At 38.6% G+C, this 27,998-nt stretch overlaps 5 protein-coding genes across 7 annotated transcripts in view; 2 read left to right on the top strand and 3 right to left on the bottom strand.

The window, feature by feature from the left end:
* The window catches only part of LOC130187675 (uncharacterized), a 31,697-nt gene extending 27,382 nt beyond the window's left edge, over nucleotides 1-4,315 (bottom strand). Inside the window, exon 1 of the mRNA XM_056405479.1 lies at nucleotides 4,182-4,315. The gene's annotated coding sequence lies outside the window, so the exon portion shown is untranslated. The remainder of the gene's footprint in view (nucleotides 1-4,181) is intronic.
* Nucleotides 267-5,438, top strand: LOC130187674 (cytochrome P450 2K4-like). Its single transcript, XM_056405476.1, has 9 exons — nucleotides 267-855; nucleotides 986-1,148; nucleotides 1,269-1,418; nucleotides 2,134-2,294; nucleotides 2,384-2,563; nucleotides 3,167-3,308; nucleotides 3,397-3,581; nucleotides 4,052-4,193; nucleotides 4,279-5,438. The coding sequence occupies exons 1-9, from the start codon at nucleotides 649-651 to the stop codon at nucleotides 4,443-4,445; spliced, it is 1,497 nt and encodes a 498-aa protein (XP_056261451.1). The 5' UTR covers nucleotides 267-648; the 3' UTR covers nucleotides 4,446-5,438.
* Nucleotides 5,439-5,719: 281 nt separating this feature from the next.
* On the top strand, nucleotides 5,720-11,537 carry LOC130187671 (cytochrome P450 2K1-like). The gene is made up of 9 exons (XM_056405472.1): nucleotides 5,720-5,984; nucleotides 6,171-6,333; nucleotides 7,178-7,327; nucleotides 7,425-7,585; nucleotides 7,737-7,916; nucleotides 8,988-9,129; nucleotides 9,219-9,403; nucleotides 10,037-10,178; nucleotides 10,263-11,537. The coding sequence occupies exons 1-9, from the start codon at nucleotides 5,778-5,780 to the stop codon at nucleotides 10,448-10,450; spliced, it is 1,518 nt and encodes a 505-aa protein (XP_056261447.1). The 5' UTR covers nucleotides 5,720-5,777; the 3' UTR covers nucleotides 10,451-11,537.
* Nucleotides 11,538-15,280: 3,743 nt separating this feature from the next.
* On the bottom strand, nucleotides 15,281-19,338 carry LOC130187823 (uncharacterized). The gene is made up of 6 exons (XM_056405724.1): nucleotides 18,996-19,338; nucleotides 18,328-18,618; nucleotides 17,981-18,100; nucleotides 17,051-17,076; nucleotides 16,481-16,552; nucleotides 15,281-15,902 (listed from the first exon to the last, which is right to left on the bottom strand). The coding sequence occupies exons 1-6, from the start codon at nucleotides 19,159-19,161 to the stop codon at nucleotides 15,855-15,857; spliced, it is 723 nt and encodes a 240-aa protein (XP_056261699.1). The 5' UTR covers nucleotides 19,162-19,338; the 3' UTR covers nucleotides 15,281-15,854.
* Nucleotides 19,339-23,296: 3,958 nt separating this feature from the next.
* Nucleotides 23,297-26,363, bottom strand: LOC130187810 (uncharacterized). 3 transcript variants are annotated; one of them, XM_056405707.1, is made up of 6 exons: nucleotides 26,224-26,363; nucleotides 25,064-25,366; nucleotides 24,398-24,700; nucleotides 24,174-24,275; nucleotides 24,054-24,082; nucleotides 23,297-23,916 (listed from the first exon to the last, which is right to left on the bottom strand). In XM_056405707.1, the coding sequence occupies exons 1-6, from the start codon at nucleotides 26,279-26,281 to the stop codon at nucleotides 23,845-23,847; spliced, it is 867 nt and encodes a 288-aa protein (XP_056261682.1). In that variant the 5' UTR covers nucleotides 26,282-26,363; the 3' UTR covers nucleotides 23,297-23,844. The 3 variants fall into 3 exon arrangements, with proteins under 3 accessions (XP_056261682.1, XP_056261683.1, XP_056261684.1); XM_056405708.1 differs by having other exon boundaries at nucleotides 24,174-24,260; XM_056405709.1 differs by having other exon boundaries at nucleotides 24,398-24,682.
* Between the last annotated feature and the right edge of the window lie 1,635 nt (nucleotides 26,364-27,998).

The raw sequence follows: 27,998 nt of genomic DNA, 5'->3' as shown, positions 1-27,998 counted from the left end.
TACAGGTAATGAATCTCAGGACTGGTTGGGTAACAAAGGATCCAACCATTAAAGCCTTTGTTACCCAGGAAAAGAAGACCACATTTGTCAAGAAGGAGCCTTCAAAATGGGACAGCTGTGATGCAATCGGTCTTGAAATGCAGCCTCAGACGGATGTAGCCCCTGAATTGGGACTCAGCTGAGGACATGAATAAGGAAAATGCATTGTAATATTTACTATTACAGGTAAGAAGGATATATAAATGATTCATTAATTTGGACTGGCGTTAGCAATTATGGGCTAGTTGTACACAGCCACAACAACAAAAAATAAAGCATTTTTATTTCTTTTACTCCAGAGGGACTGTTGCTGTGGCAACTTAAGCCGCTGGAATACTGAAAATTTAAAGCAATAACATGATAGTTAAGCAAATCTTTGACTCAGAGTTCAGAGAACATTAAGCAGTAACACTATATCAATAATACTTGTTGGGGCAGTTTTGTACAATTTGTCCCACCCCTTGGGCTGTGCATATTCTACATTTGAGCCACAAAGGGCATCTCTCTTTACACAAACACTCACGGAGCCTAAGACAGCCGTTAGCTCTAGAAGGAAACGGATTTGTTGGGACACTAACAACTTCAGGACGCTTTTTTTTTTTTTTAATTATGGGGATATTAGATCTATTTCTCCAGACTTCCAGTTCTGTCTCCCTGTTGGGAACTCTAATAGTCCTGTTGCTCATCTACCTTGTTTTGACTTTCAGCTTCACCTCCCAGAAAGACAGGAGGGAACCTGCAGGTCCCAGACCGCTTCCCCTGCTTGGTAACCTGCTGCAGCTGGACCTCAAGAAACCCTACGAGACGTTACTGAAGGTAAAGACAGTGACTGGGTCGTTTTCTAGTAGTGTAGTGTATTGTGTTGGCTCACCTCTTTCACTGTATCACTTTTTCATGTGTGTGTTATAAACAAGAAAATATCTGTAATACATGCTGCTGTTCTTAGTTTTCCAAGAAATATGGATCAGTGTTCACAGTCTATTTGGGACCTAAAAAAGTGGTGGTCCTGGCAGGATACAAGACAGTGAAAGAGGCTCTTGTCAACTACGCTGAAGAGTTCGGAGACAGAGATCCAACACAAATTATGCATGAATCTAATCAAGGACATGGTAAGTGGAGAAAAAGCATACTTTTACCCCAATCTTTGACTTCCTCTGTTAAACTTTACGCCAGTATTGTCAGCCCTCAGTTGCATATTAAACATATTTTCTACTACTACTTCAACTCAGGTATTATATGGGCCAATGGGGATTCATGGAAAGAAATGAGGCGCTTTGCTTTGACCAACCTCAGAGACTTTGGGATGGGCAAGAAAGCTTGTGAGAACAAAATCGCTGAGGAATGTGACCACCTCACTGAAGTATTGAGAAAATTTAAAGGTAAACAATTTATAATATGTTTATTTATCTTAGAGTTGCTCTCATACCTGAGTTAAAAGACTAAGAATTAATTCGTTTAATTAGCCAATCAGAGTCAGCTTCGCCCATTTCTGCCTAGTAACACCTCCTCCTGAATTTGTATTGCAGTTAATGGAAGAGGTGGAGGGAACTACCCCCACTTACTCAAAACCTGTAAAAGATATCAGAATGAGACCAAAACTGGGTGATACAGGACAAAAACAAATCTCTACATTTTTGATATAAAAATTGTCAAAGTTGGAAATTGTGGGATTTAAAGCACTGGAGCCTGAGCATACACCTGATAATTACTAATATACTCAGCTGGCAATTTATTACCAAAAAAGTTTTAGACAGTTGTTGATTCAATTGATCACTGTGGAGGATGTAGTGTATATTACATTATACAGATGTGTTTCTGTTATTTAGCCTACCGTCATTGATTAAATTGGGGAGGTGGGGGTGGTGATGATGGTGTGTGTGTGTGTGTGTGTGTGTGTGTGTGTGTGTTTGTGTGTGTGTGTGTATTGCAGTCTATGGGAAAGCTACTCTGATGGTTAAACAGTTCCTGTAGCTCGAAGTTCAAAGTAATAATAATAATAATAATACATGCCTTCAATGCTACTGCATAATAAACCATGTCAACAACATTTTTGTGAAAAATATCATTCACTTTTTGCTGTTTCCCTTTCTGCAGGAGAAACTGTTGATATAGCCCAACCAATCCACTGTGCCGTCTCTAATATTATCTGCTCCATTGTCTATGGAAGCAGATATGAATATAATGATCCAGAGTTTACATCTCTGATTAAAAGGGTAAACAGGCGCTTAGCACTTATGGTCTCCCCTTCCATACAGGTACCATAGCACATAAAATATTACAGTCGGAATGAATTTTTCACTCTCCTATTTAAATCTTTGTTAAATATTATAATATTTTTTGACAGATGTACAACATGTTCCCATGGTTCTGCAAATGGATCCCAAACAGGAAGGAGTTCCATAACTTAGATGCTGACATTACAAAACACAACCTAGAGCTGTTCAGACGTCTGGAAGAGACCCTCAACCCACAGATGTGCAGAGGCTTTGTGGATGCCTTTCTGGTCCACAAGAAAAACCTGGAGGTTGGGAAACATACCTATGAGAAATGATATGTTGGTTTATGGAGCTGATGGATAGTGGCTGTGTGAATGTTGCTGCAAATGTACACAGCATTTTTTGTGTGTTTTACAAACGTAAATATACATTTGTTGGTCATTTAGATGTGGGAACAGATTATTTTTGTACTGAATATGACAACCTTTTATTGCTTTTAACTTCAGCTGTTTTCACTCGTTTGCCAGTATAGCTGAGCACAGCAACAGCTACTGGCATTAACCTTTAGGCCTTTTCTGTTCATTTTGTCTGATGATGTTGTGATTGTTAAATAACAATTAAATAATGAGCCAAGGCATTTAGCGGAAAGGGATGGCCTCTAAGAGGCTGGTACAGCCACAAGTCTCAGTGGTGATTTAATCCCCCAGAATTCAAACTAATAACTACTACTATACTACTGCTGTACTACTAACGTTTCCAATTGATTGAAAACTGATGGAATATGTACTGTATGGTTTCTCTGTTAGACTAAAACAGCAGAGAAGAAAGTCTATTTCTTTTACACTAAGTGAAAAATAAAAATGGGATAAACATTTGTTTGAATAGCTGCACTAATACTATATTACCTGCAGGAATCTGGGATTACCAACAGTCACTTCCACAATGAAAACCTTTTGAGATCAGTCACGAATATGTTTTCTGCCGGCTCCGAGACAACAGTAACTACACTGAAATTTGGACTCCTGCTTATGGCCAAAAATCCAAAAATCCAGAGTAAGACATCTTAAGACATCCGCAGCTTCCATACAGCAACAAACAGTCCAAGCAACAACATCTGATTTTAAAACTTCCAATCTCCCAGACCAGGTCCAGGAGGAGCTGAGCAGCGTGGTAGGAAGTCGTCAGGTGCAAGTGGAGGACAAGAAGAACCTGTCCTTCACCAACGCTGTCATCCATGAGATTCAGAGACTGGCCAACATCGCCCCCATGTCGCTGCCTCACAAAACCACCAAAGACATCACCTTCCAGGGTCACTTCATTAAAAAGGTTGAAACAATTCATAAGAAGAACCAAGTCTGACTTGACAGAATTATTACAAATAAAACCCATTTTTATCATTAATGGGTAAAGTTTGGTTGAAGAACCCACACTATTGTCTTACAGAGGCTAGTCAAAGCAAGATTAACTTAGGAGGGGGGCACGCTCTTGAATGTGAATGTGACGTTTATCATGGGTTAATATAAATCTGGACATTGTTGTTCATATTAAATCTTTTGTAATGGCTTAGTAGAGCTGTTCAGCAACTAGTAATGGTGCAAGGCAAGTGCAAGAAATAATCAAAATTATCAAATTCCTAATCCTTTAACTTTATCATCTTCATGTCCCGAAACCCCAAAAAGTGAGAGTCGTTACAGGTGTAAGAGACATCCAGATGCCTGAAACATTTATAAGTTGTTTGAAGAGAATACTATCAACTATAATGTGGAAATGTTCTAAATGTTCTGTATTGTCCACAGGGGACCACAGTGTACCCTCTCATGGTGTCTGTCCTGTTTGATGAGAGTGAGTGGGAGAGACCACACTCCTTTTATCCTGCTCACTTCCTGGACAAAGACGGGAAGTTTGTCAAGCGAGATGCATTCCTACCTTTTTCTGCAGGTTTGTGAGTTTCAGCACTTCTTCCTTTTCATGTGTGTTTTTCCTGGCAGATAGCCTGAAGTGTTTCCTCTGTTCTCTCTCACAGGTCGCAGAGTTTGTCCCGGAGAGAGTCTGGCCAGGATGGAGCTCTTCATCTTCTTTACCAACCTCCTGCAGTGCTTTCGTTTCTCTCTTCCACCTGGAGTTTCAGAGGATGAACAGAATCAGGTTCATTTGCACCTGATCGTCGACCCTTTACCCCATAAACTGTGAGCTTTCCCTGTGTGTGAGGGGGAGGGCTTGGTAAACAGTGCTGGAAATGTTCAACATGACTTATGTAATTAAAAAAATCTGTGTTGAATTTCTCATTGGCTACTCATCATACTTACAGCAGAATCACAGTGAAACTGTTACTAAAATGGTTTTCCTGTAACTTGAGAAAAGTAAAAATGTAACATTTGGTTTCCACGTCAAACAAGACCTCAAGATATTTGACCTTTGTGGCGTCAGCTAACCTGAAGTGTGAATTCACAGTGCAACGCGTTCTACCAGAAATTGTTTTCATATTCCCAACTTCTTTTCACAAATACTAAGTTTTGCTAAAAAAATTAAATTACGCAAAGATGATGTCGGCTGGTAGTTCTTTTTCTAGTCCATGATGTGCTATATTTTTGTGCCTTGAAAAAGTTCTGAAAGCATCTCATGTCACCGTGACCACAACATTAACTAGGACGATGATGTTTGCCTAACCTTAACCAACATCAAAACAAGGTTATCATGCATTCGGTGCAATAACTGGATATTATAGAATAACACAAACTTTGCAGATACCTTCTTACATAAGAATTGTGAGGAAAATTACAATTATGCTGTGTTTTCATCATGTACTGATTTCACAATCAGCCTATAAGTAGACATTGGAGGTGAAACGTTTGATAGGAAATGTTTACTCTTGTAAAGGAGCAAAGAACGTTTTGTCTGGGGCATTTGTCTGACCATCAGTGTGACCATTGGGGCAGGAGTTTTCTGGGAGGAAGGTACTATGAGGTCATATTTGATGTTCAGTGGCTTTTAAATAAGATAAATATTAAGCTGACTAAAACATGCCTTTCATGACAGTAGCAAACCTGTCTTATACACCTTCCTGCACTCCTTCCTGGATGGAGAAGCATTAGGCCAATGTCACTTGCACATGTAACTGAGTGTTGAGTGTAACTGTATCTTCTGTGTACATGCTGAAAAGAGTAATAAAGGAGAATTTCATCAGTCTCATTTAGCTTCAGATAATCTTTCCTTTTCAGTAAGATTTCCGTCACGAAAGGTTTCCTCAATATAGTAATAAAAACACTGCATGGTGGGAAGTTGTTTTTTTTTCTTATTAGAAAATCAAGTGATCTATTTAGGCAACATGACAGTAAACAGGATCTGTGTACTGTGAATCTGTTACACAGATTTCAGAGGACATTGAGATTGCCCCTCCCCGTGGGCTGTGCCTGTTCTCCATTTGAAGCCATAAAAGACATCCCTCTTTATTAAAACACTCAGTGCTAAAGGCTGAGACCTATTTGTCAGGACACTAACAGCTTCAGGACACTTTATTTAATCATGGAGATATTAGATCTATTTCTCCAGACCTTCAGTTCTGTCTCCCTGTTGGGAACTATAATGATCTTGCTGCTCGTCTACCTTGTTTCGACCTTCAGCTTCACCTCCCAGGAGGACAAGAAGGAGCCTCCAGGCCCCAGACCGCTTCCCCTGCTTGGTAACCTGCTGCAGATGGATCTCAAGAGGCCCTACGAAACGTTACTGAAGGTAAAGACAATGACTGGGTCCTTTTCTCTTTCTTGTGTGTCTGCATTTTGGGAAAGTTAAGAGATTTTGGCCAGTTAAGACTTGATTTTAGGGTTAGGGTTAGGCATTCAGTTGCGACAAAGATAGAAGGACAAGTGTGTGTATATGTGTTTTAAGAAAATATCTTATATATGCTGATGTCCATAGTTTTCCAAGAAATATGGATCAGTGTTCACCATCTATTTGGGACCCAAGAAAGTGGTGGTCCTGGCAGGATACAAGACAGTGAAGGAAGCTCTTGTCAACCACGCTGAAGAGTTCGGAGAACGAGCCCAGATGCAAATAATGAACGATGTTAGTCAAGGACATGGTAAGACCAACACCAAAAAGCTTTTTCTTCTTAATACGTGTGTTGCACCACTCAACCTTTAGACAATGTTCACAGGCTCTAGTTATGATCAGTTACTTATTTAACAAATGCTCATGTAATGATTTCACAATGAAGCCTGTGGTCACGGGACATATATACTTCTGAATATCATGTTGTCTTCAGAATGTAATTACTCTGTGACCATTTCAGCTAGAGACGTGCCGTTTTTTTTTCTTCTCAAACTAGATGATCGCTTTCTATCAAGCCTGTTTGTTTTGTTTGTTTTCAATAAACCAACATTAAAATTTACATTTTTTTTTTTAAAAACCATTTGTCAGGTGTAAAGGCCCTAAATACTGCTCCAAAGAATGAGCAGTACGATGATCAGATACAGAAACGTCAAATCGCCTCTAGACCAGTTCAAACAAATATGTGGTACAGTTTTTTTATTTTTCTGTTTGTTTGTTTTATTAGCTATTAACCTGTATTATACTGAACTGAAATCTTTGTTGAGTGACATATATAATTAGCAGAGATTATGTTGATTCTGGATATGTATAGCACTTGGTGAAACTTTCAAAAATGACAATTTTATTAGGAAAAATACAAAGGTATGAAAAAGCTAAAAGGACAAATTGTGGGCCTAATTGGGTTGAATATTTTGCAAGTTATGCAAGAAGCAAGTCAAGGACATGGTAAGACAAGAAACAAAAGGAAACAAAAAATTGATTTCTATGTTTTAAATCTTTAGCATAAACCATTTAACCATTGGCAAATGATTATGGACTTACCACTGATGATCAGTTACTGATTTAACATATTCTGTTGAAATGCTTCATCTCAGGGGTTTTATGGTCCAATGGAGAATCATGGAAAGAAATGAGGCGCTTTGCTTTGACGAACCTGAGAGATTATGGGATGGGTAAAAAGGCATGTGAGGACAAAATCTGTGAGGAAAGTCAGCAACTTACTGAAGTGTTTAAGAAATTCAAAGGTACGTGTTTTAACCACCTGCATGATAAGCAACACTCTTCAAAAGAATCAGCTATGATTTCAATTTTGGTTGTTGACGTTTGTTTTTCTGTTTGCAGGCGAAGCCTTTGATATGACCCAACCAATAAACTATGCAGTCTCTAATATTATCTGCTCCATGGTCTATGGCAGCAGGTTTGAATATGATGACCCAGAATTTACATCTCTGGTAGATCGAACAAACAAATACACTCTTCTTGTGGGCTCTCCATCTATACAGGTATCATTTCATATGTTTATGAATATAAGATTTTCAGGACCGTGATTTAATTACAAATAACAATATCTTGGAACTAAGCAAAACTGAATGAGTTACAAAAGCAAAACCTTCACATTATTTTAAATACTAATGTATATAAATATTTTGACAGGTGTACAACCTGTTCCCATGGATTGGTAGATGGATCAGTAACAAGAAGAAATTCTGCAAATTGTATGAAGCCAATAAGAAAATGAACTTGGAGCTTGTCAGACGTCTGAAAGAGACCCTCAATCCACAGATGTGCAGAGGTTTTGTGGACGCGTTTTTGGTCCGCAAGCAACATCTGGAGGTTGGTAATCACCTGCCTATCATAATTTCTGTAATGCTCATTGCTAGCAAATAATTTCCAATTGACACTTCATGCCAAGTATGAACTTTGATTCAACATGTAGATGTTCTAGACTTGAGTAGGGATGGTATGTGTTTTCATAGTGTCATGTTCTCCTGAGCAGAGAACGAATGCACACCCCCTTTGTAATTGATGTAATCTGAGATTCTATGTTCCTCGTTTTGACAGCCGGTCACACCCCCTCCGTTTGTGTTAAAATCCGAGTTTCTCTGGTCTTTGTTTTAGTAGCCGGTCCACCTGTGCGTGCACGTCAGCGCAAGTCAGTTCATCCAAATGTTGGCTCTCAACACCTTTATTAGACACAGGGAACACCTGTGTGCAAGATTGCACAATGAAGCACACAGTGTTCCAGTGAAAGTGATCTTCCTCCTCTGAAGAAACCATGTTTTTCATCTAAGGCCTCCAACAAAGAAAGTGATGACCAGAGCATACTGACCATATCGACAACTGGTTCAAGTCCTGGTTGGCCGGTGGACTTTCAAAACATCTATAATATTTTCAAAGGTTTTACCGGCTCCATTAGTGTCTTTACTGGCCCTCTCTGTGTGCCAGTCATTCATTCATGTGGCTGGCCTCTGCTGATGTACGCAGTGCCCATTACCACAGTCGTGCCCCTGGAGAGGAAGATCAGCAGCTACTTGTGAAGATGACTAGCGATACCATGTAGCTTGAGTAGTGTTGCTCTTTACTGCACCAGTAACATCCTGCAGCTCCCGATTAGTGGCCACGTAGAGAGTTCAAGGTGTCATGGACATGGGTAGCTCTCCAGTAAAGAGAATCCAGGGATCTTAAAGTGACATCTGCTTGCATCCAAGTTCAAACAGGCAGGAAGTGTCAACACGTGGGCATATCTGAACCCAAATGAGGTCAACTCACTTCCTGCCGTTGCTTAACTTTCCATTCAGAGTAATAAGCACCAAAACATACACCAAAACCAAACAAACAATATCCTCACTGATGCCAGGTAAAGGTCTACTTCAAGATTTCCTTAATTTTTCTCTGTATTTGCAGAAATCTGAGATTACCAACAGTCACTTCCACAATGAAAACCTTTTGATGACAGTTATTCAACTGTTTGGTGCTGGCACTGAAACAACCTCAACTACAATCAGATGGGGGCTCCTATTTATGGCTAAATATCCAAAAATCCAAGGTAACAGACTGTAAACGTGCACAGATTTCAAACTTAACCACACATTCCAAGCTTCATCATATAAATAAAAGAGATTCCCTCCCTCCCAGACCAGGTCCAGGAGGAGCTGAGCAGGGTGATAGGAAGTCGTCAGGTGCAGGTTGAAGACAGGAAGAACCTGCCCTTCACTGACGCTGTCATCCATGAGACACAGAGACTGGCCAACATCTCCCCCATGTCACTGCCTCACAAAACGAGCCAAGACATCACTTTCCAGGGTTACTTCATCAAGAAGGTCAGACTCAACATAACTACTAATATGGAAGATAAAATCCAACAAGCAAGAAAACACAAAATAAATAAAACACCTCAAAAATGTTTGGTAAATTAATTGAATGAGATAATGTGTAATAAATGAACAAGATTACAAACGAGCGTAGAGTTGACAGCCACACCAGTAACTGTGAGGCTTTGCTTGGCTGGCTAAATACTGACGTCAACATGAACAGCTGAAGCTGACAGGACGGTCATTCATTTTAAAAGCATTTGATCATAAGTCAAAGTATTGGACAATAATATTTTTGACCTGATGATGGCGCCAAATGAAAGGTGACCACTGATATCTGCACCAAATTGCATTGGAGTTCATCCAATAGTTGTTAGGTCATTTATTTAGAACCAAAAATGTGAACCTACTGTCAGTATGTTTCATCAGTGTTAAAATGAACATGTGATATTTTTCTAATTCTTTTTATCTGTTGAATTATCCTTTTTTGAGACTTATCAATGTATTTGAAAAATTCTATCTTTTTATCTATTAAGTTGTTCAACAAAGTCCTTAAAACGTTTTAGTATTTCATCAAAATAAATAATTAAGGGATAATATGATGCGTACAGAAAAGCATCACAAATTTTATGTTGTCTACAGGGGACCACAGTGTATCCTCTCCTCACATCTGTCCTGTATGATGAAAGTGAGTGGGAGAAACCATACTCCTTTTATCCTGCTCACTTCCTGGACAAAGATGGAAAGTTTGTCAAGCGAGATGCATTCCTACCTTTTTCTGCAGGTTTGTGAGTTCGAACGTCTCTTAATGTCAGTGTTCATTTCTACTGGCCGATGACTTGAAGTGTTTCTGTGCTGTCCCTCACAGGTCGCAGGATTTGTCTCGGAGAGAGTCTGGCCAGGATGGAGCTCTTCATCTTCTTCACCTCCCTCCTACAGCACTTTCGTTTCACTCCTCCGCCCGGACTTTCAGAGGATGAACTGGATCTGACTGCACACATGGGCCTCAGCCTCAGCCCTTCACCTCATAAACTTTGTGCTGTCCCCTGTATGTGATGAGGGGGAGGGCTTAGTAATGAAAAACCACAATTGTTTTAAAAGTAGTGAGAATATTCAACAGCACTAATGTAAGTAAATAGAATAAAATTAACAGCTTCTTTAAACTGTCCCAGCAATGGGCTAATGTCACTGGCAACATACTGGGCTTGCAGAGCAGGTAACAGATTATATGTATCATGATCCAAAATATGGTTGTCTAGTAACTTGTGATGCAAAATGACAATGTCATATGTTGTATCTCATGAGATGTCACTTTCTTTGTACCACATAGTCTTTAGGAAGTAAAAATGTGCGTTTATGAGGTGAGGGTGATGGTGGCCAAACAAAGCAGAGGAGTTTGAACTTCTAAGAGAAGGCTTCATGTCTGATATATCAAATTATACAAAGCATGCTTTTAAATTATCTTATGGTTATTTCCAGTCTTTCCCACACAAGCATTTAAGGCCTCCAGCAGTCTCCAGGCAGCATCTTCTCTAGAACCAACTTGAAAAAGGTCACATGAATCAGAACAGTTACTAAATTAAAGGATCCTTATCGATGTCTGTAAGAAATTCAAAGGTGAATTTCTTTTTCTTTTCTTATCAAATGAGTGATTAGCTGCCTTTTAAAATCTGCTTTGATTTTGATTTGTTTTCTCTGGTATAAGGAAAAGCCTTTGATACAGCCCAACAAATGAACTATGCCATCTCTAATATTTTCTTCTCCATCGTACTGTATATGGCAGCAGATTTGAATACGATGACAACATTAACTTTAGTCATTTTGTTCAAGAAATAGTTTAATTTTTCACTTTTTTTGGATCGGCAAATTGGTTGGTGACAGAGAAGAATACCAAAAGATTACTGCCCTCATTGTAAAAGAGAACTTAGCACTGGTCAATCATTTAAGAGAGACCCTCAACCATCAGATGTGCAGAGGCCTTGTGGATGCCTCTCTGGTCCGAAAGCAAAATCTTGAGGTTTGGAAACTTCTATTCTCTTCTATTCTATTCTAATCTATCAAATCTTGATGTTAATACATTCTCAACTGAAAATACATGAAAACTTAATAAAGTGATATGATAACAGTCCTAGGACCAAACAGGTTTGAGCGTGGATTGAAGCTTTTATTTTGGTACTTCCTCTAACCAGTAGTGTGAATTTGCATTAGCTACATATTTAGTTTCACCAACATTTAGATGTAATATTTAACATTTAGATTTAATATTTACATTTAAATTTATTAACATTTAGATTTCATATTTAGAGGTAACATTAACATTACATCAAAACACTTTTTCAAGCGAAGTAAATATGACAGTTTCAAAATAATGCTGTAAATCTAGTAAAAAAGAGACTTTTAAAAAATTCACTGTACTTTTCTTTAACATTAATTGAAGCTAAATATGTTGAAATATTGCTGTTAATTTTAGTATTCACCACTTTACACTCAGCTCTTCCAATGTCTTTTTAGTTAAAGGTTCTGTAAACAATCGTCACTGCCACTAGATGTCACACTAAACCACCAGTATCTCACATCAAAACAAATGCTACACCACTACCTAGTGAAATGTAACAATGTTTTTGGTCAGATTTACCTGAATAACTGTGGGGAAACATCTTTACCTGCAGGAATCTGGGATTAATAACAGTCACTTCCACAATGAAAATCTTAAGGTGACAGTCCTGAATCTCTTTGCTGCTGCTACTGATACTGGACTGAAGTGAGTTTGCTGCATGTCTGAACATCTCAGTTTGAACTCATGATCTGACCTGATGTCCGTGTTTGAAGTTTTAGAGATAAAGATCCTGTCGTTTTAAATGTTTGCTGTGTTTACCACAACCAAACATCCTCACTGCTACAAAAATTCCCCGTCCAACTGGAGAAAGTATGTCGACATATACAACGTTTGTTTAATTCCATATAAACCTTTAAACACACAGCTTGTAGTAGTTGCCGTTTTTATACTGTGGTTCGTCAAATGATTTACGGTCATGTCTACAGGCTTTGTATATTATATGTATATTCTACAAGCTTTTTAAAGTATATTTTTGGGGGCTTTTATGCCTTTAATGGACAGCACAGTGGAGAGTGACAGGAAACGGGGAGGCAGAGAGAGGGGGAGTGACATGCAGCGAAAGGCCGTCCAATGCGGGATTCGAACCGGGGCCGACTGCAGCGAGGACTGTAGCCTCTACACATGGGGCGCCTGCTTAAACCACTACGCTACACGACGCCCCTATATGTATATTCTACAAGCTTTTTATTCTACAGGTTCTACAGTCAGTTCATTCAGCAGGCTGTTTCAGAGTCATTAGGTTCTGTAAATGTGGAACAATACAACAATGTGTTGACATAAAAAATTTACTTTTGAATACTTAAATATTTTTAAAATCAAGTACTAAATCCATTATTTGAAAGTTAAAATCTGACAGAACTTTCATTAGTATTGGAGTCATGTTTGACCTGGAGGATCTGTACTTTGATTACAGTAAAGGAGCTGTCGACTTCGTCCACCTCTGAACACTGGCAAACAGCCAACTGGTGACAAAGTTTAGAGACCAGGATGAGACAGCAATAAAGCTGAACACATACAGATCAAAGATCATTTTAATTCTGCTGACTACATTTGAAGGACACTGATAAGAGCTGTCCAACCTCCTCCAAAACCAGCGCTGCAGGGTTAACCTCCAAAAGAGAGCTTACATGTGAAATAACACTTAGTTTATGATGGTTTATGTATAAAAAATGTGCCTGGCAGTTTTAGAGCCACCAGCACTGACGGTTGCTACAGGAAGTATAATGACACAACAGGGAGGAACCTGAAACTGTCTCTTTCTTCATCCTCCAAAACCACACTGTAAGACCCTACTGTTGGTCATGCAACAACTGGCATGTTCAAAGTGTGGGAAAGCAGAACAACAGAAAGTGCAGTAAATAGATAGACATACTCACCTATATAACAAGAATATCACCTTGATGCTTAGTTTCTGGGGCAAAGTGCTTTGTAGGATGTCTGGGATTTGTGGGTCTAAGGACAGAGGGCGCTGTGTGTTCTACATATGCTGCTTTAAAAACTTGTAAAATTTGATATGATAATTGCCTCCTAAAAAATCTGCAATTTCCAGATGCATTTCGATGCATTTTTCATCCTTTGCCTTTTATGACATCTTCTGTCTATAAATACAAATCACCAGAGGATGAATCACCAACTACCTGACCACTGGTCAATCAAACAGTTACAATTACATTAGAAGAACTTTATAATGGAATATAATTTAGCAACGATTATTTTGATCTTGATGTGTTGAATGTCACTCAGATTTCACCTTTTAGAGGCAAGACACATCATAACATTTCCCAGTGTCACATGTCCTTATTGACTGGTTTTCCAACAACAGAGCTCATGAATGTATTTGTGGTTTAGCAACTGACTCTCAGATGTCCTGACATCAGATTGTCTTTGAACACACCACCAAGGAGATTCATTGAAACTTGAAACATGAACATGAAAACAAGCCCACAGGTCGTTTGTGCAGCAGGTTGTTATGACCCATGGTTACATTTTGTTGCTAGGCGACATCTAGTGGGCGTAGTAACTATTACAGGAGCAAAGGGGAAAGTGTAGTGACATAGTATGAAGAGGACAAGGTTAACGTTGTTCTTATTGAAAACGACCACAAAGATCGTCTAATGTTGAGGAAGTACTTATTTTAACCCAAACCCTGTATTTTAATTAATATAAATTATGGTAATGTTTCAATACTTTAATATTTCAGTTTGATAGCCTTTGTGCAGTGTAAACTACTTTTGAGAGAGCCTGTTCTCATTAATTGTAATTTTTAAATCTAATTTGACAAGATAGAAAACTAGAAAATGCGCTCAGTAGACCTCTGCCAAGGAGGTGTATTGAGTCATTTGTATTCAGTCTACTACTGTAGTTGCAGGCTAATTATCTATATATTATTAAAGTTATTGTCATTTATGTTTATTTTCATGCCCAATAAAATTTCAGTTTATGTGCTGTTAAGTGTTTTCTCGTTTGTTTTTTCATAGGTGTGTTTTTGACCACGAATTAGTAGATCTATAACATTAATAATTGGATTATTGTAAATAATTAGATCAAGGTCAGTCTTATTATAGCTTTTTACAAGGTTTGCAGCATTCTGATGCCCCCTGAGTTTAAGAGAGTTCTTTAAAAGTTAACCTTATATTTGCAACTACATATCACTTATTAAACAGCGTTTAATAAGACTCAGTACACGTCCTTGACAGAGGCCTAGAGCATTTTCTAAAAACAAAAATGTACATGCCATGATTTCCATTACCAGTACTTATTGAGTATATATTGATCATTTGTGGCGGGGGGGCTTTATGATGTCTGTGGGCTTGCCCTGACTGTCGGCTAAGTGATAACGCCATATTTCGCTTTGTGCGTCGTCTTTGTAGACAAGTCATGGACGTGTATTTTCACTTGTGTATTTGCAGCCATTTCTCTTGTTTTGTCTTCATAAGAAGTGCAGCGTGAATATGAGAGAAAAAAAACGGTTGGCGCGCTCACGGCAGGAGCAAAAGCAGACGACCAAGTTCCGGTACGCCTGCCGCCATAGGGCGCTATTTGAGGAGACACTCCATTCAGAGGGTTGACAAAAACGACCTGTGTGGTTGTTCAGGTTGGAGAACTGGTTGATAAAATATATATATACTGTTGGGAGTATCGTAATCAATATTCACAACTCTATAAATTGAATCAAAGATTTAGAAAATAAGTTGTAAAAACTGTGATTTCAGGCTTGAAACTTAAAAAAGAGACTTACAAGCTAAAACACATAACAATGGAGAACAATATCCAATGAACCTTTTTTTAATGCATATTATTGCAGTGCTAATACAATATGACACTAAATAAAATGGTCAAATAAAAACATAAAGGGAAGGGAACCCTTGGATGCTACAATACGCAACAACTCTTGACTGTTCAGGATGATTATTATTAGTTGCAGCACTGAACTGATGGACTGGACTGAAATATTTCTAATAACTGTAAATGCTTTGTGTTTGCTCATCGAGCACTACAAACTTTCACTTGTGGTAACAAACAATCATGTTCTGAATTGTAGTTTACAGTTTGTCTTCATGCATTTACCTCCCTGCACTGATGCAGGTAATGTAATAAATCACCAGCTCCCTCCACCATCAGTGTGCTGTTTGTAAAAACAACCATCTTACTGCAGACAAAAGCAAACCATACACAACTGCTTGACATTTGATAGAAACACTGAGACACAAATGTGACTTTCCACTCTCTGACATATACAGAAAACACTGGCACCGGGTTTTATACATACACTGACCTCTCCTTTATTTTGGTAGCTGACATTGCTATTGAAGCCGCTGGGATGGGATCATATGTCTGTCTTCATCACAGAGTCTTGATGGTAGAATACGTCACATTCTCCTCCTGTTTGACCTGGACACAAACCAGAGGTTTTACATGATTCAGACCATTAACTTCACATCATATAATTTTAATTACTCAAATACGCAGGAAGGTTGTGGGGTTTTTCTATTTTCAGGTACTGTAAGTCATTGGTTTTCATTCACATCAGGGCAATTTATGAAAAAGACACTTCTCCTGAGTCCCTCTATGGCCATACGTAGATGACACCAACATCTGATTGTTAGACATCTCCTAATTTCATGTCAAGGGTGTTGGATGGAGTTGAGGTCAGGGCTCTGTGCAGGCCACTGTTTCTTCGACCTGGCTTTGTGCACGGGGCCGTTGTCATGTAGAAACAGGAATGAGCCGCACACAAACCATGACCACAAAATTAAATATAATATAATATAATATAATATAATATAATAGAATTAATATAATTTCAAGAAGTTGCACAAAAACATGTAAACAGGTGTGTACATTTTGCACATAATAAGTAATAAATAAGAATTTTGGTAATATACTCTACCCAAACCAAATTGAGGATTAAGTCATTATACCCATAGAGAGCCACAGTGGAGTAAGATAAGAGGGATAAAGTGACTCACCCTTCTCTCGGGGGAGGCTCTTTGATTATCATGGCTGACAGTGATGTAGGTCAGATTAACCTCTGGCTCGTCCTGAGGGCAACAACACACTGGTTTATAAAGTGTAAAACACATAACACAGCTTCTGCCACCAGGTGCAGCACCGAGCACAAATATACATCATTTACTGTGTTTTTATTTAAATTTGGTAAAAGAAAACGTTGATGTATTTTACACAGATTCTGCTGAGTTTCATGAAAGTGTAAATCATGTTTTTGTTACTTTACATGCACCAACATTAATGACAAATCCCAAAATATGAAGGTCCAGGCATCAGGGTTAAAATATAGTTTACTAAAGAGAGCATCAAGCCTTCTTCATGTCCTAATTAAGCAAAAGGTAAGGCAACATAATTCATCAGTCAGTTTGTCAACAAGCATGTTGATGGATGGATGTACAGTTACTATTGTGTGAGTCCATATAAGTACATTTATAAAGTACATGTTTGTGAGGTCACTGAATGTGTATTTCTCCAGTGATTTCATCATATAAATAAAATAATAGACACGTGTGAAAATACATTTTACTCACACTGTGGTGGATTGGTTTTCGAACACCTGGAACAAAAGGTAAAATTTCAAGGATTCACCTTCACATAATCATTGTGTACATTTCACTCATCATATTACTGTTTATGCCAACCATGGAAAGTGTTTATTTTGATGGGCCTTAATAAAAACACAGAAACACTGCTTCTTCTTCCTGACGAGTTACAAGCTACAACTACCTCAGATTAAATGTGTTTCTTCCATTGATTAGCACATAAGACGCTCTGAGGCGCCTTCTGTTGATAATTTGTCATATCACTGACATGGTGAACATTGAGTCTTTACTCAGAGTGCAATTTTAAACTGATCTGAATCCTGTACATTTAAATGGAATATAGCTACACTTACTACATGATTATGATAATTATCATCCTGATTATTATTATTATATATTATTACATTATTATTGTGTTATATTACTAGCATCATGTATGATTATTATTATTACTACTATTATAATGTCTGTTTATACATGTACATAGAAATATTCATACCATTCTGGTATTATAACGATGTTTATCTCATTGCCACTATTACCACTTTGTTACTATTATTTTATATGATTGTTATCATTATTATCATTATTATTAGTAGCCTATTATTACTATTATTATTATTATTATATACAACCAACTCTCACTAGAACATCCTATAATATATATTTTTATACATGTTTGTTATGTTTTATGGTCACAATGTCTTCTGAGTTATTTCCTGTTTGTCACCTTGTTTTTCACCATTAAAAAAAGAAAGAGGTTAGCATGCTAAAAAAGCTAACCAGAAGCTGTTTAAATCGTATAATCTTGAAATAACTGTTTTATCTCTGAGTTCGTTACTGTTTAACATAACTCATATCAGTTCATACTGTATTATATATTTAAACTAATGTTGTACAGTATTCTGTTTAACTGACCGTCTGTCACTTTGGTTCTTTTCCTGCATTTGATGAGAACAACAGTGACGCCGACCAGAACCACCAGCACCACCAGCACCACCACCCGGACCACTGCAGCGTTGATGACGTAGAGGGCATCTGTGTTCAGAGCAAACACAGACATCTTCTTCTTAAATACATCATCTAATGAATTATTACTTGATTAATTATTGATTAATAATTGATTGATTCATTAATTATGATTACATTATTGATTTGTAGAAGTTACATAATAAACATAAAAATAATCAGACACCATTTTTGGTCAAATTATTTTTGTCTCATCCTAATTTAAGTTTTCTTACTGATTGTGTTTTATCTTATACCTGTGATGAAAGGTGTGAAGTCAGTCTGTATCATCACACTGTTTCTCTCATCAACAAACTGGCAGGTGTATCTCTTGTTGTTTCCACTCTGACGCTTCACTTTCAAAACAGAGACACAGTCCGTGTGGTGGACAGAGTCATTCTGGATACCAGGCAGCTCAGCTTCTGTCTCATCCACCCAGCGGACTCTGTTCTTTACACAGAGAGAGACATCTCTGTATCTCAACAGAGAGCAGCGTAATGTCACTTCATCGTCTCTCTGTTGATCAGCGTCTGGTGGAGATGGAGAGACTGAGAGAAAACATCATCACTCTTAACTAAAACTAAACTAACTTAACTAAAAATGTGCTATAAACTTTATTTTACTCTTTTGTTCTTGTTTTACTGAGGGATTTTCCTCATGAAACAGATTTAACATGTGACTAAAGATATGACAGTGGGCTGAACCTGATGGATCAAGACCTTTCAATGGTGTTTCAACACTCAACAACAAGAACTCAACAAGGAAATAAAATTAAAAGGAAACCTGTCGAGAGAATTCATCAGAAACTTGACATTTAAATCACTTGTCATTTGCAGTCATTTGTGACACTGCATTTCATGTCAATTGTTTTCATGAAAACAGAGTCAGAGTTTAATGAAAGAGTTTTCATAGAAATGAGACTCACTTGTCAGGATATTTAGAAACAGATTGTCAGCTTGGCTGATCTTCCCCTGCCGACAGCTGTAAACACCAGCATCCTCAGCAGTGATGTTGCTGATGAGCAGAGAGCAGTTACTGTAAAGTCTCAGTCTCGCAGCTCGAGCTGAGTTCATCACAACATTTCCTTTCATGATCACAAATATAGTGTCAGACCACTCTGTGCTGAATAACCAGTAAACACTGGAACATGTATCAGATGATGACACACTGTCACATGGCAGGATGACATCATCTCCAGGTCTGTTGTAGAAATATTTATCACTGATGCCTGCTGCAAAGTAAAGAAAACATATTTTGTAAATTTCATCATCATCTGCAATCACAAAAAAACTCTTTGCAAAACAAAGTATCATGGACTTTAACATTTGCAGCCACAGAGCAGGAATGTGCCAACCAACCCCCCCTAGTGGCTGATGACATATCAGAGAATAACTTCATAATCATGTAAGTAACAATCACAAGCTGTTGGAATATATCACGTGGAGGAGCAACAAAAATAATAATAATAATAAACTAATATAACAATGATAAAAATAGTTGTTGTTTTCTTTGACACCATCTTCATTTTTTAAGTCTTTATATTTGAGAATCGATCTAAACCTGACTGACACATATTTGCTACACTTTACTTTTCTCACAGTTTTACAGGCTTTTTACAAGCTTATCAAACAAATTATCTAAATGGTCTTCAAGGCAGGAAAATTGTGGTTTTCTAAACTGAAAGCAAATTTACACGCAAACTTTTATTTAATAGCAATAGATATTTAACATTTCTGTGAAATTCTGATGAACATTTAAATGAGAAAACAGAACTCTACCTTCAGACTGGAGCACAAAAATGAAGATTAATACCAATAGAGCCACTGTGTGTCCCATCTCTGTCAACAGGCAGAAGTTGTGTGAGGCTTTGGTCTCTGCTACAGACCTGTGTGTTACGGTGCAGGTTCCTTTTTGAGGTTGACTTCCTGTGTTAAAATATAACGTCAAACAGCATCACCATGCAGCTTATCATAGTTCTTGAGAATTAGGGTTACATCACATCGTCTCAACAGGCTGCACACAACAGCCACTATTCAAAGACACTTGTGTTTTGCAAACTGCAGTTGTGTCCACCAGACTGAACATTACAAATAAGTTCTCGTACACTATGTATTTTTTGATCTTGTGGGTGGGAGGGGATGAGTCGTCTCTATAGAAAAAGAAACATGTTAGGAGCAATTATACATCTTGAATTCTCTTCAGCAGTGTACTTGGCACCCTCTCACTATAAGTCTATTATTTTCACACACACACACACACACACACACACACACACACACACACACACACTGTCATGACATCATCATTATCATCACACAGTTGCATTAGAGTAACTTACGACAAAACTGTTGACTCTGTCAAGGCTGTAGCAGAGTCTGCAGGGTCATAGGTAGATTGCAGCCCTTGAGAAGCTGCCACTAAAGAGCTGCCCTCGAATGGATTGTCATCCTGCTCCTCTTCCAGGTCCAGGCGGGATCTTTTAGAGGGTCGCTTTATAGGTGTTGATGAAAAACACACAGGATCTGCAGAGGTAGCAACGGATGCCCCAACACCAAAGTCCTTGCAGGACACAGTAGCCTGGACACCTGTAACCAATTATATTTTTTTAATAAAAGAAACTATAGCAATGTTACATATAAACACAGAACAATATCTCGTTATAAGTGAAAGTATTTTATCAAAAGTAGATGCACTTCAGGTGGATACAGACCTGTACTTCTGATGTGAGGCTGAAGAGTCCTCAAGGATAACTGTGTGCCTGCAGTGGGTCAGTCTGGCATGCAACATCCCTTGTTGCAGGAAGCTCTACAGATGCACTTGATGTGCTGGTCTGAACAAAGGCAACAGAGGTTACACCAACATCTTTTCAAATGTGTCCTATGGCAACAGCTGCAAGCAGTGCAATAAATAACCTACTACATGCATAAAATGCTAAAAATATGTATTGTAGCCTATCCCCTTTCACATAGTCCCTGTAACTATGCGCTTATCTAGATATTCCCTGAAGGTAATGTATGTGTAAACATTATATCAAGTTGAAACAACATCATAAAGAGTGACTCCTCATACTAACTTTCACTGCACTAATAAACAAGCCCGGACACCTATGCTAATCACTACAGAGCCGATATTTAGTCCGAATTTTACCGGCTTGACTTTACAGACAGCTAAAACGTCTTTAAAGTATAATACATTTAGCAGGGTGGCTCTAATCAATGTCACACGGCGATACCAAGCAGAAGAATTGCATACAATCTGTACCCAGCTATACCCGGCTGCGTGTCGACGAGGCTAAACGTTAGCCACATTAGCTGCCATGCTAACAACACACGCAACAGGCTCTCGTGAACAAACAGTAAAGCAACATAAAATGGTAGAACTTACAGCTCCCACGTTCAAAGTTGGGTCACGGACAGTCGGTACTGATCCAAGCTTTATCTTGAGACTTGTAGCAAATCCTGCATTGTACTGGCCCTCGTTGAGAAAGCAGTCCTAGGTGAAATGGTTAGCACACACGTACAACACTTTCGGAGTTGGAGCGGGAACATTTCCATCAAAAATAAAATTAATCCACTGGGTCTTTAGATCCTCGGGCGTAGGGGTTAAAAAAAGACTTCTGTGTTGGTTTGTGCAGCCAACAACAAAGCAACTACTGTGTTTCGCTCGTACCTTCGACATTGTTCTACGGAAAGCCGGTGTTCGCGAGGGAAGTAACGATACCGTCTGCAACACGGACTCAGTGGGCGGAACACACACCTAGCTCGGGGAGCGTCACCCACCCGGGGGAAGGTGGCATCGCCCTTCTTGACGACATCAGGGGAAAATCTCCAATTTGCCCGCTTGAGCACACATTTCTTGAAAGGTGGAGAAAGCAAAAGACGGAGAGGATGGACTTTTCTCATGTGTGGGGGGTTCGTAGACACGCCAGGGACACATACTACTGATAGAAAACCATGGAAAAGTGCATTTTGCATAATATGTCCCCTTTAAATTATTTGGATGAACAGATAGAAAACGGTAATGGACATATTGCATTAGATTAGCAGAATAAAATAGAAACACGTGGCAGCTAACATTCTGACTCTGCATGAATACCTCATACAACCCCACCTCAAATAACACAAACTGTCCCTTTGATCCATTTCAAGCTCTTCCTCTTTATATACAAATGCCTTAATGAGCAAGGACCAAGCTACATCTAACTCCCTGATTAACTATGTGCCTCCGAAAACACTGAGGTCATCTACTGCTGCTTTACTGAAGGTTCCCAACAACCCTTCATCAGTTACGGCCCAAAGCTTTGGAAAACACCACCAATAGATATCAGATATTGGTATAGAGTAAAACACTTACTGCTACATTTCTAGTTTGAAAGGTGCTGTACAAATAAAAAAGTATTATCATTATTACAGCGTAGACACTTTCCTTCTCTAATAATGAACATTGATAAGGGATTTCTTACCAAAGTAACAAAGTGCATTTCTCCCCAGAAGCCTTGAAATGGTGGCAACATGGCGCCATGAGGAAACTACAGGAGAGAAATCTTTATGAGTGCGTTGTATTTTATACCACTCATGTAAACATGTTCAGCACACAGAAAAATCATCCCCTTATTTTAACAACCAGCATGAATTTCACAGAGGTTCGTTGTTGTTACAGCTTCAACTACATTTCCCACGGAAACATTCATCTCTCGGGTCGTAATGAGCAGCGCTAGCTTGATCCACGGCATTAGCCGTTAGCATTTCACTCGTGAAATAAACTTCACACATCTGAAGGTCTCAACTCACCAAGTCGGTAAAAACCTGACGTTTACTCCGTCGAGGAGAAATAAAAGTCGTGTGTCGCTGTCTTACAACTTTTCAGTCTGAAAATGGCGGGGAAAATATAAAAGTATTTTCCCTCCGCTCTCTCCCTCCTCCCTCTGTGTGCACTTCACGGCGCACTCCGGAAAAAGCGGCACTTCCTATCATTACACTCTTAACAGCTGTATCACAGATTAATGATCTTTCTGAACAAACAATTACAGGAACAATGAAATTAACACTTCCATTACATAACAAAATATATTTCTTATGAATATCTGTATGACACAATATTGAACGATGTCTTGAGACTTTGTTGACCATTAATAGTCACAAAAAGCTATAACACACTATAGTAAAAAGAAAATTCAGAAAGTCATAATAGGTCATCTTTAATGTTTTAATGAATAATTTAGGCAAAAGGAAGAGCGAGGTATTTCATCTATAAAGCACATTTCTTTGGTTCAAAGGTTGAAATATTATATATACACTTTTGACACTATAGAAGGTTGATGCAGGTAATGTTCATGAACATGTCATTTTAACGAAGCATCAAGTTACGATGGTTTAAAGAAGCAACATGAAGCTGAAGTTGAACTCTTCAGCAGCCAAAGGTTTCTTGAAGCAAAGTGGACACAGTTACATTGACAGCAGCTTCTATTACACAGAGACTAAATGTGACGAAGGATCTAAAACCCTAAATTATACACAGTATAGGCTTCTGCTATGGAGGAGTTAAATGTCACTTTGCCCACAGTTTGTTGCTAGGAAACCCACAAGATGGTGCTGCTGTTCCTCGATGCCTCCAGCTCTCAGTGACAGTAGCAGACTGTAGTCATGCTGAGCTGTAGCTCGGGATCAGAAGTGCTGAAGTATAAACATGGCTTTGAATTTATTCCTTTTAGAACTTAGTAAAATGACTGAACATTCGACCGTCTCGTGAGTTGAAGTTAGTGTGGAGGTTGTTGATCAGTGCTGTTGGCTCGTAGCAGCAACTGCTTCTACGTTTTCATACTTGACTTCGCCGCCATCTTTATTCACCTGTGAAATACAACACAACGAAAAATAGATTCAGGAAAACTGTTTCATGGAACCAACTGTTGATGTTTCCACCAGAGAGACATAACAGACAGAGAGATAACAATGGCAAACTGAAATATTTGTTTCTTTTCACCCACGTTGTTTTCAGCAAGTGATGCCAGGTTGGCTGGAAAATATATAAAGAAGTACAAGTTAGTTCAAAATCCAAATTTAAAGATTTATGTTCAGCAAATCTTGAATTATGATCAGACTCTCACCTCTGTCTCTGTGGAGAAGAAAAACAGCGATCAGGAAAAGTCCCGTAAATCTCAGAGACAACATGATGAAGCTCAGAGGAGAGCAACCTGTTAGGTAATCACCTGTCAGTTAATAATAAAGTACAATATTTATCATCTCCTGAACATCATGTTACACATTTTCAATATTGGTGTGAAGAAAATATTCTATCTCAACCAAGATGCAGAGCTGCATATTATCTCACCTGAATTAGGTTCCTTGATGAAAGGTGTGAAGTCAGTCTGTATCATCACACTGTTTCTCTCATCAACAAACTGGCAGGTGTATCTCTTGTTGTTTCCACTCTGACGCTTCACTTTCAGAACAGAGACACAGTCCGTGTGGTGGACAGAGTCATTCTGGATACCAGGCAGCTCAGCTTCTGTCTCATCCACCCAGCGGACTCTGTTCTTTACACAGAGAGGGAGATTTCTGTATCTCAACAGAGAGCAGCGTAATGTCACTTCATCGTCTCTCTGTTGATCAGCGTCTGGTGGAGATGGAGAGACTGAGAGAAAACATCATCACTCTTAACTTTGTACAAAATGTGCTATAAACTTTATTTTACTCTTTTGTTCTTGTTTTACTGAGGGATTTTCCTCATGAAACAGATTTAACATGTGACTAAAGATATGACAGTGGGCTGAACCTGATGGATCAAGACCTTTCAATGGTGTTTCAACACTCAACAACAAGAACTCAACAAGGAAATAAAACGTAAAAGGAAACCTGTCAAGAGAATTCATCAGAAACTTGACATTTAAATCACTTGTCATTTGCAGTCATTTGTGAACCTGCATTTCATGTCAATTGTTTTCATGAAAACAGAGTCAGAGTTTAATGAAAGAGTTTTCATAGAAATGAGACTCACTTGTCAGGATATTTAGAAACAGATTGTCAGCTTGGCCGATCTTCCCCTGCCGACAGCTGTAAACACCAGCATCCTCAGCAGTGATGTTGCTGATGAGCAGAGAGCAGTTACTGTAAAGTCTCAGTCTCGCAGCTCGAGCTGAGTTCATCACATTTCCTCTCTCAACCTCAAGTATACTGTGAGACGGCTCTCTGTTGAATAACCAGTAAACACTGGAACATGTATCAGATGATGACACACTGTCACATGGCAGGATGACATCATCTCCAGGTCTGTTGTAGAAATATTTCTCACTGATGCCTGCTGCAAAGTAAAGAAAACATATTTTGTAAACGTCATCATCATCTGCAATCACAAAAAAGTATCATGGACTTTAACATTTGCAGCCACAGAGCAGGAATGTGCCAACCAACCCCCCCTAGTGGCTGATGACATATCAGAGAATAACTTCATAATCATTTAAGTAACAATCACGAGCTGTTGGAATATATCACGTTTAATCTGCTGACCTGATGTTATTGTCTCTATGTGTTAACTCTTATTTACACTGTATTTAGAAAATATGTGCAACTCATCTGTACTTTAGGTATCTGAATATTCTGTCAGATTGGAAGACAAAGGTTAAAGGAAGACAAAGACCACTGGATGTTGGCAGAGACGAACAACTTAAAGAATCCTCAATAGAAAAGTCTCTGACGTCAAAGATGGCGGTTGTGTGACACATATCCCCCCCCCCCCACCCCCCCCCACCAAGGAGCCAATTGTGTTGTTGCACTGACGCAACAGCAAAACTGAGTCTCACAACAGTTTCAGCTGAAGTGGTGGAGGAGCAACAACAATAATAATAATAATAAACTAATATAACAATGATAAAAATAGTTGTTGTTTTCTTTGACACCATCTTCATTTTTTAAGTCTTTATATTTGAGAATCGATCTAAACCTGACTGACACATATTTGCTACACTTTACTTTTCTCACAGTTTTACAGGCTTTTTACAAGCTTATCAAACAAATTATCTAAATGGTCTTCAAGGCAGGAAAATTGTGGTTTTCTAAACTGAAAGCAAATTTACACGCAAACTTTTATTTAATAGCAATAGATATTTAACATTTCTGTGAAATTCTGATGAACATTTAAATGAGAAAACAGAACTCTACCTTCAGACTGGAGCACAAAAATGAAGATTAATACCAATAGAGCCACTGTGTGTCCCATCTCTGTCAACAGGCAGAAGTTGTGTGAAGCTTTGGTCTCTGCTACAGACCTGTGTGTTACAGTGCAGGTTCCTTTTTGAGGTTGACTTCCTGTGTTAAAATATAACGTCAAACAGCATCACCATGCAGCTTATCGTAGTTCTTGAGAATTAGGGTTACATCACATCGTCTCAACTGGCTGCACACAACAGCCACTATTCAAACACACTTGTGTTTTGCAAACTGCAGTTGTGTCAGATTGAACATTACAAATAAAATTAGAAATTCCATTTTAAGAGCGTTTGACTTCCTTGCTTTGACTTATTTCTTGTACAGACTTACTCAGACTGAACTAATACATTGTTTGACTGAAGGAACATTTTAAATGATTTGGATGAACAGATAGAAAACGGTAATGGACATATTGCATTAGATTAGCAGAATAAAATAGAAACACGTGGCAGCTAACATTCTGACTCTGCATGAATACCTCATACAACCCCACCTCAAATAACGCAAACTGTCCCTTTGATCCATTTCAAGCTCTTCCTCTTTATATACAAATGCCTTAATGAGCAAGGACCAAGCTACATCTAACTCCCTGATTAACTATGTGCCTCCGAAAACACTGAGGTCATCTACTGCTGCTTTACTGAAGGTTCCCAACAACCCTTCATCAGTTACGGCCCAAAGCTTTGGAAAACACCACCAATAGATATCAGATATTGGTATATAGTAAAACACTTACTGCTACATTTCTAGTTTGAAAGGTGCTGTACAAATAAAAAAGTATTATCATTATTACAGTGTAGACACTTTCCTTCTCTAATAATGAACATTGATAAGGGATTTCTTACCAAAGTAACAAAGTGCATTTCTCCCCAGAAGCCTTGAAATGGTGGCAACATGGCGCCATGAGGAAACTACAGGAGAGAAATCTTTATGAGTGCGTTGTATTTCTATCATCTCCAACGTCTGGTGGAGATGGAGACACTGAAAGAAAACGTGATTACAGTTAACTTTGTAAAAAATTTGCTATAGACCTTATTATAAGGATCTTTTGTTATTGTTGTTTTGCTGAGTGATTGTCCTCATGAAACAGATGGGGGGGGGCATAGTTTTTTAGTTAATAGTTTGTTAAAGAGCGGAGGATTATATATCCTCCCTTCATAAGAAGAAGGATATGAATGAGCTGGTCACTAAGACTCATTCAGAATATTTAGATACACAAGTGTGTCATGGTCAGTGGTCTTCCTCTGCTGACAGGTGTTTACCTGATACCAAGTCGTTCGTTTTCATGAATGCAGAGTTACAGTTTAATGTAAAATGAGACTCACTTGTCAGAATATTTAGATACGGGTCAAAGTCGTTGGTCTCCCCCTGCCGACAAATAAACCAACATCCCCAGTAGCGATGTTGCTGATGAGCAGAGAGCAGCTACTGGAAAGACTCAGCCCAGCAGCTCGAGCTGAGTTCATCACAACGTTTCCATTCCTGACTTCAACTATAGAGTCAGACTGCTCTCTGTTGAATATCCATGTCACTCTGTCACATGGCAGAGTGGCGGCCTGTTCAGGTCAGTAGGAGGGACTGGATCCTGCACCGATGCCTGCTGAACACAACACACACCAATGTCATATCCAACATATGAGTATTTCATTTCACTTTTAAAAATGCTAAGTCACATTTGGTTAATAAACCAAACGCAAATTCTGCTCCATTGTCTTTGTATATGAGAA

This window comes from Seriola aureovittata, chromosome 19, assembly GCF_021018895.1.
Source record: "Seriola aureovittata isolate HTS-2021-v1 ecotype China chromosome 19, ASM2101889v1, whole genome shotgun sequence".
NCBI lineage: Eukaryota > Metazoa > Chordata > Actinopteri > Carangiformes > Carangidae > Seriola > Seriola aureovittata.
The sequence above is the reverse complement of the archived record's forward strand: the minus strand, read 5'-3'. Positions and strand labels throughout refer to the sequence as shown.

What these genes read in the sequence shown, in the direction of transcription:
- LOC130187674 (XM_056405476.1), top strand. Translation starts at nt 649, where the DNA reads ATGGGGATATTAGATCTATTTCTCCAGACTTCCAGTTCTGTCTCCCTG. An exon ending in AGTATTGAGAAAATTTAAAG is followed by an intron (nt 1,419 to 2,133) that starts GTAAACAATTTA and finishes CCCTTTCTGCAG; the next exon opens with GAGAAACTGTTGATATAGCC. An exon ending in TGGTCTCCCCTTCCATACAG is followed by an intron (nt 2,295 to 2,383) that starts GTACCATAGCAC and finishes ATTTTTTGACAG; the next exon opens with ATGTACAACATGTTCCCATG.
- LOC130187810 (XM_056405707.1), bottom strand. Translation starts at nt 26,281, where the DNA reads ATGGGACACACAGTGGCTCTATTGGTATTAATCTTCATTTTTGTGCTC. An exon ending in GTTTCTAAATATCCTGACAA is followed by an intron (nt 24,701 to 25,063) that starts GTGAGTCTCATT and finishes GTTTTCTCTCAG; the next exon opens with TCTCTCCATCTCCACCAGAC. An exon ending in CATCAAGGAACCTAATTCAG is followed by an intron (nt 24,276 to 24,397) that starts GTGAGATAATAT and finishes ATTAACTGACAG; the next exon opens with GTGATTACCTAACAGGTTGC.
- LOC130187671 (XM_056405472.1), top strand. Translation starts at nt 5,778, where the DNA reads ATGGAGATATTAGATCTATTTCTCCAGACCTTCAGTTCTGTCTCCCTG. An exon ending in CCTACGAAACGTTACTGAAG is followed by an intron (nt 5,985 to 6,170) that starts GTAAAGACAATG and finishes TGATGTCCATAG; the next exon opens with TTTTCCAAGAAATATGGATC. An exon ending in ATTCCTACCTTTTTCTGCAG is followed by an intron (nt 10,179 to 10,262) that starts GTTTGTGAGTTC and finishes TGTCCCTCACAG; the next exon opens with GTCGCAGGATTTGTCTCGGA.
- LOC130187823 (XM_056405724.1), bottom strand. Translation starts at nt 19,161, where the DNA reads ATGAAAGGAAATGTTGTGATGAACTCAGCTCGAGCTGCGAGACTGAGA. An exon ending in CTTCACACCTTTCATCACAG is followed by an intron (nt 18,101 to 18,327) that starts GTATAAGATAAA and finishes CTCTGAACACAG; the next exon opens with ATGCCCTCTACGTCATCAAC. An exon ending in AAGAACCAAAGTGACAGACG is followed by an intron (nt 17,077 to 17,980) that starts GTCAGTTAAACA and finishes CTTTTGTTCCAG; the next exon opens with GTGTTCGAAAACCAATCCAC.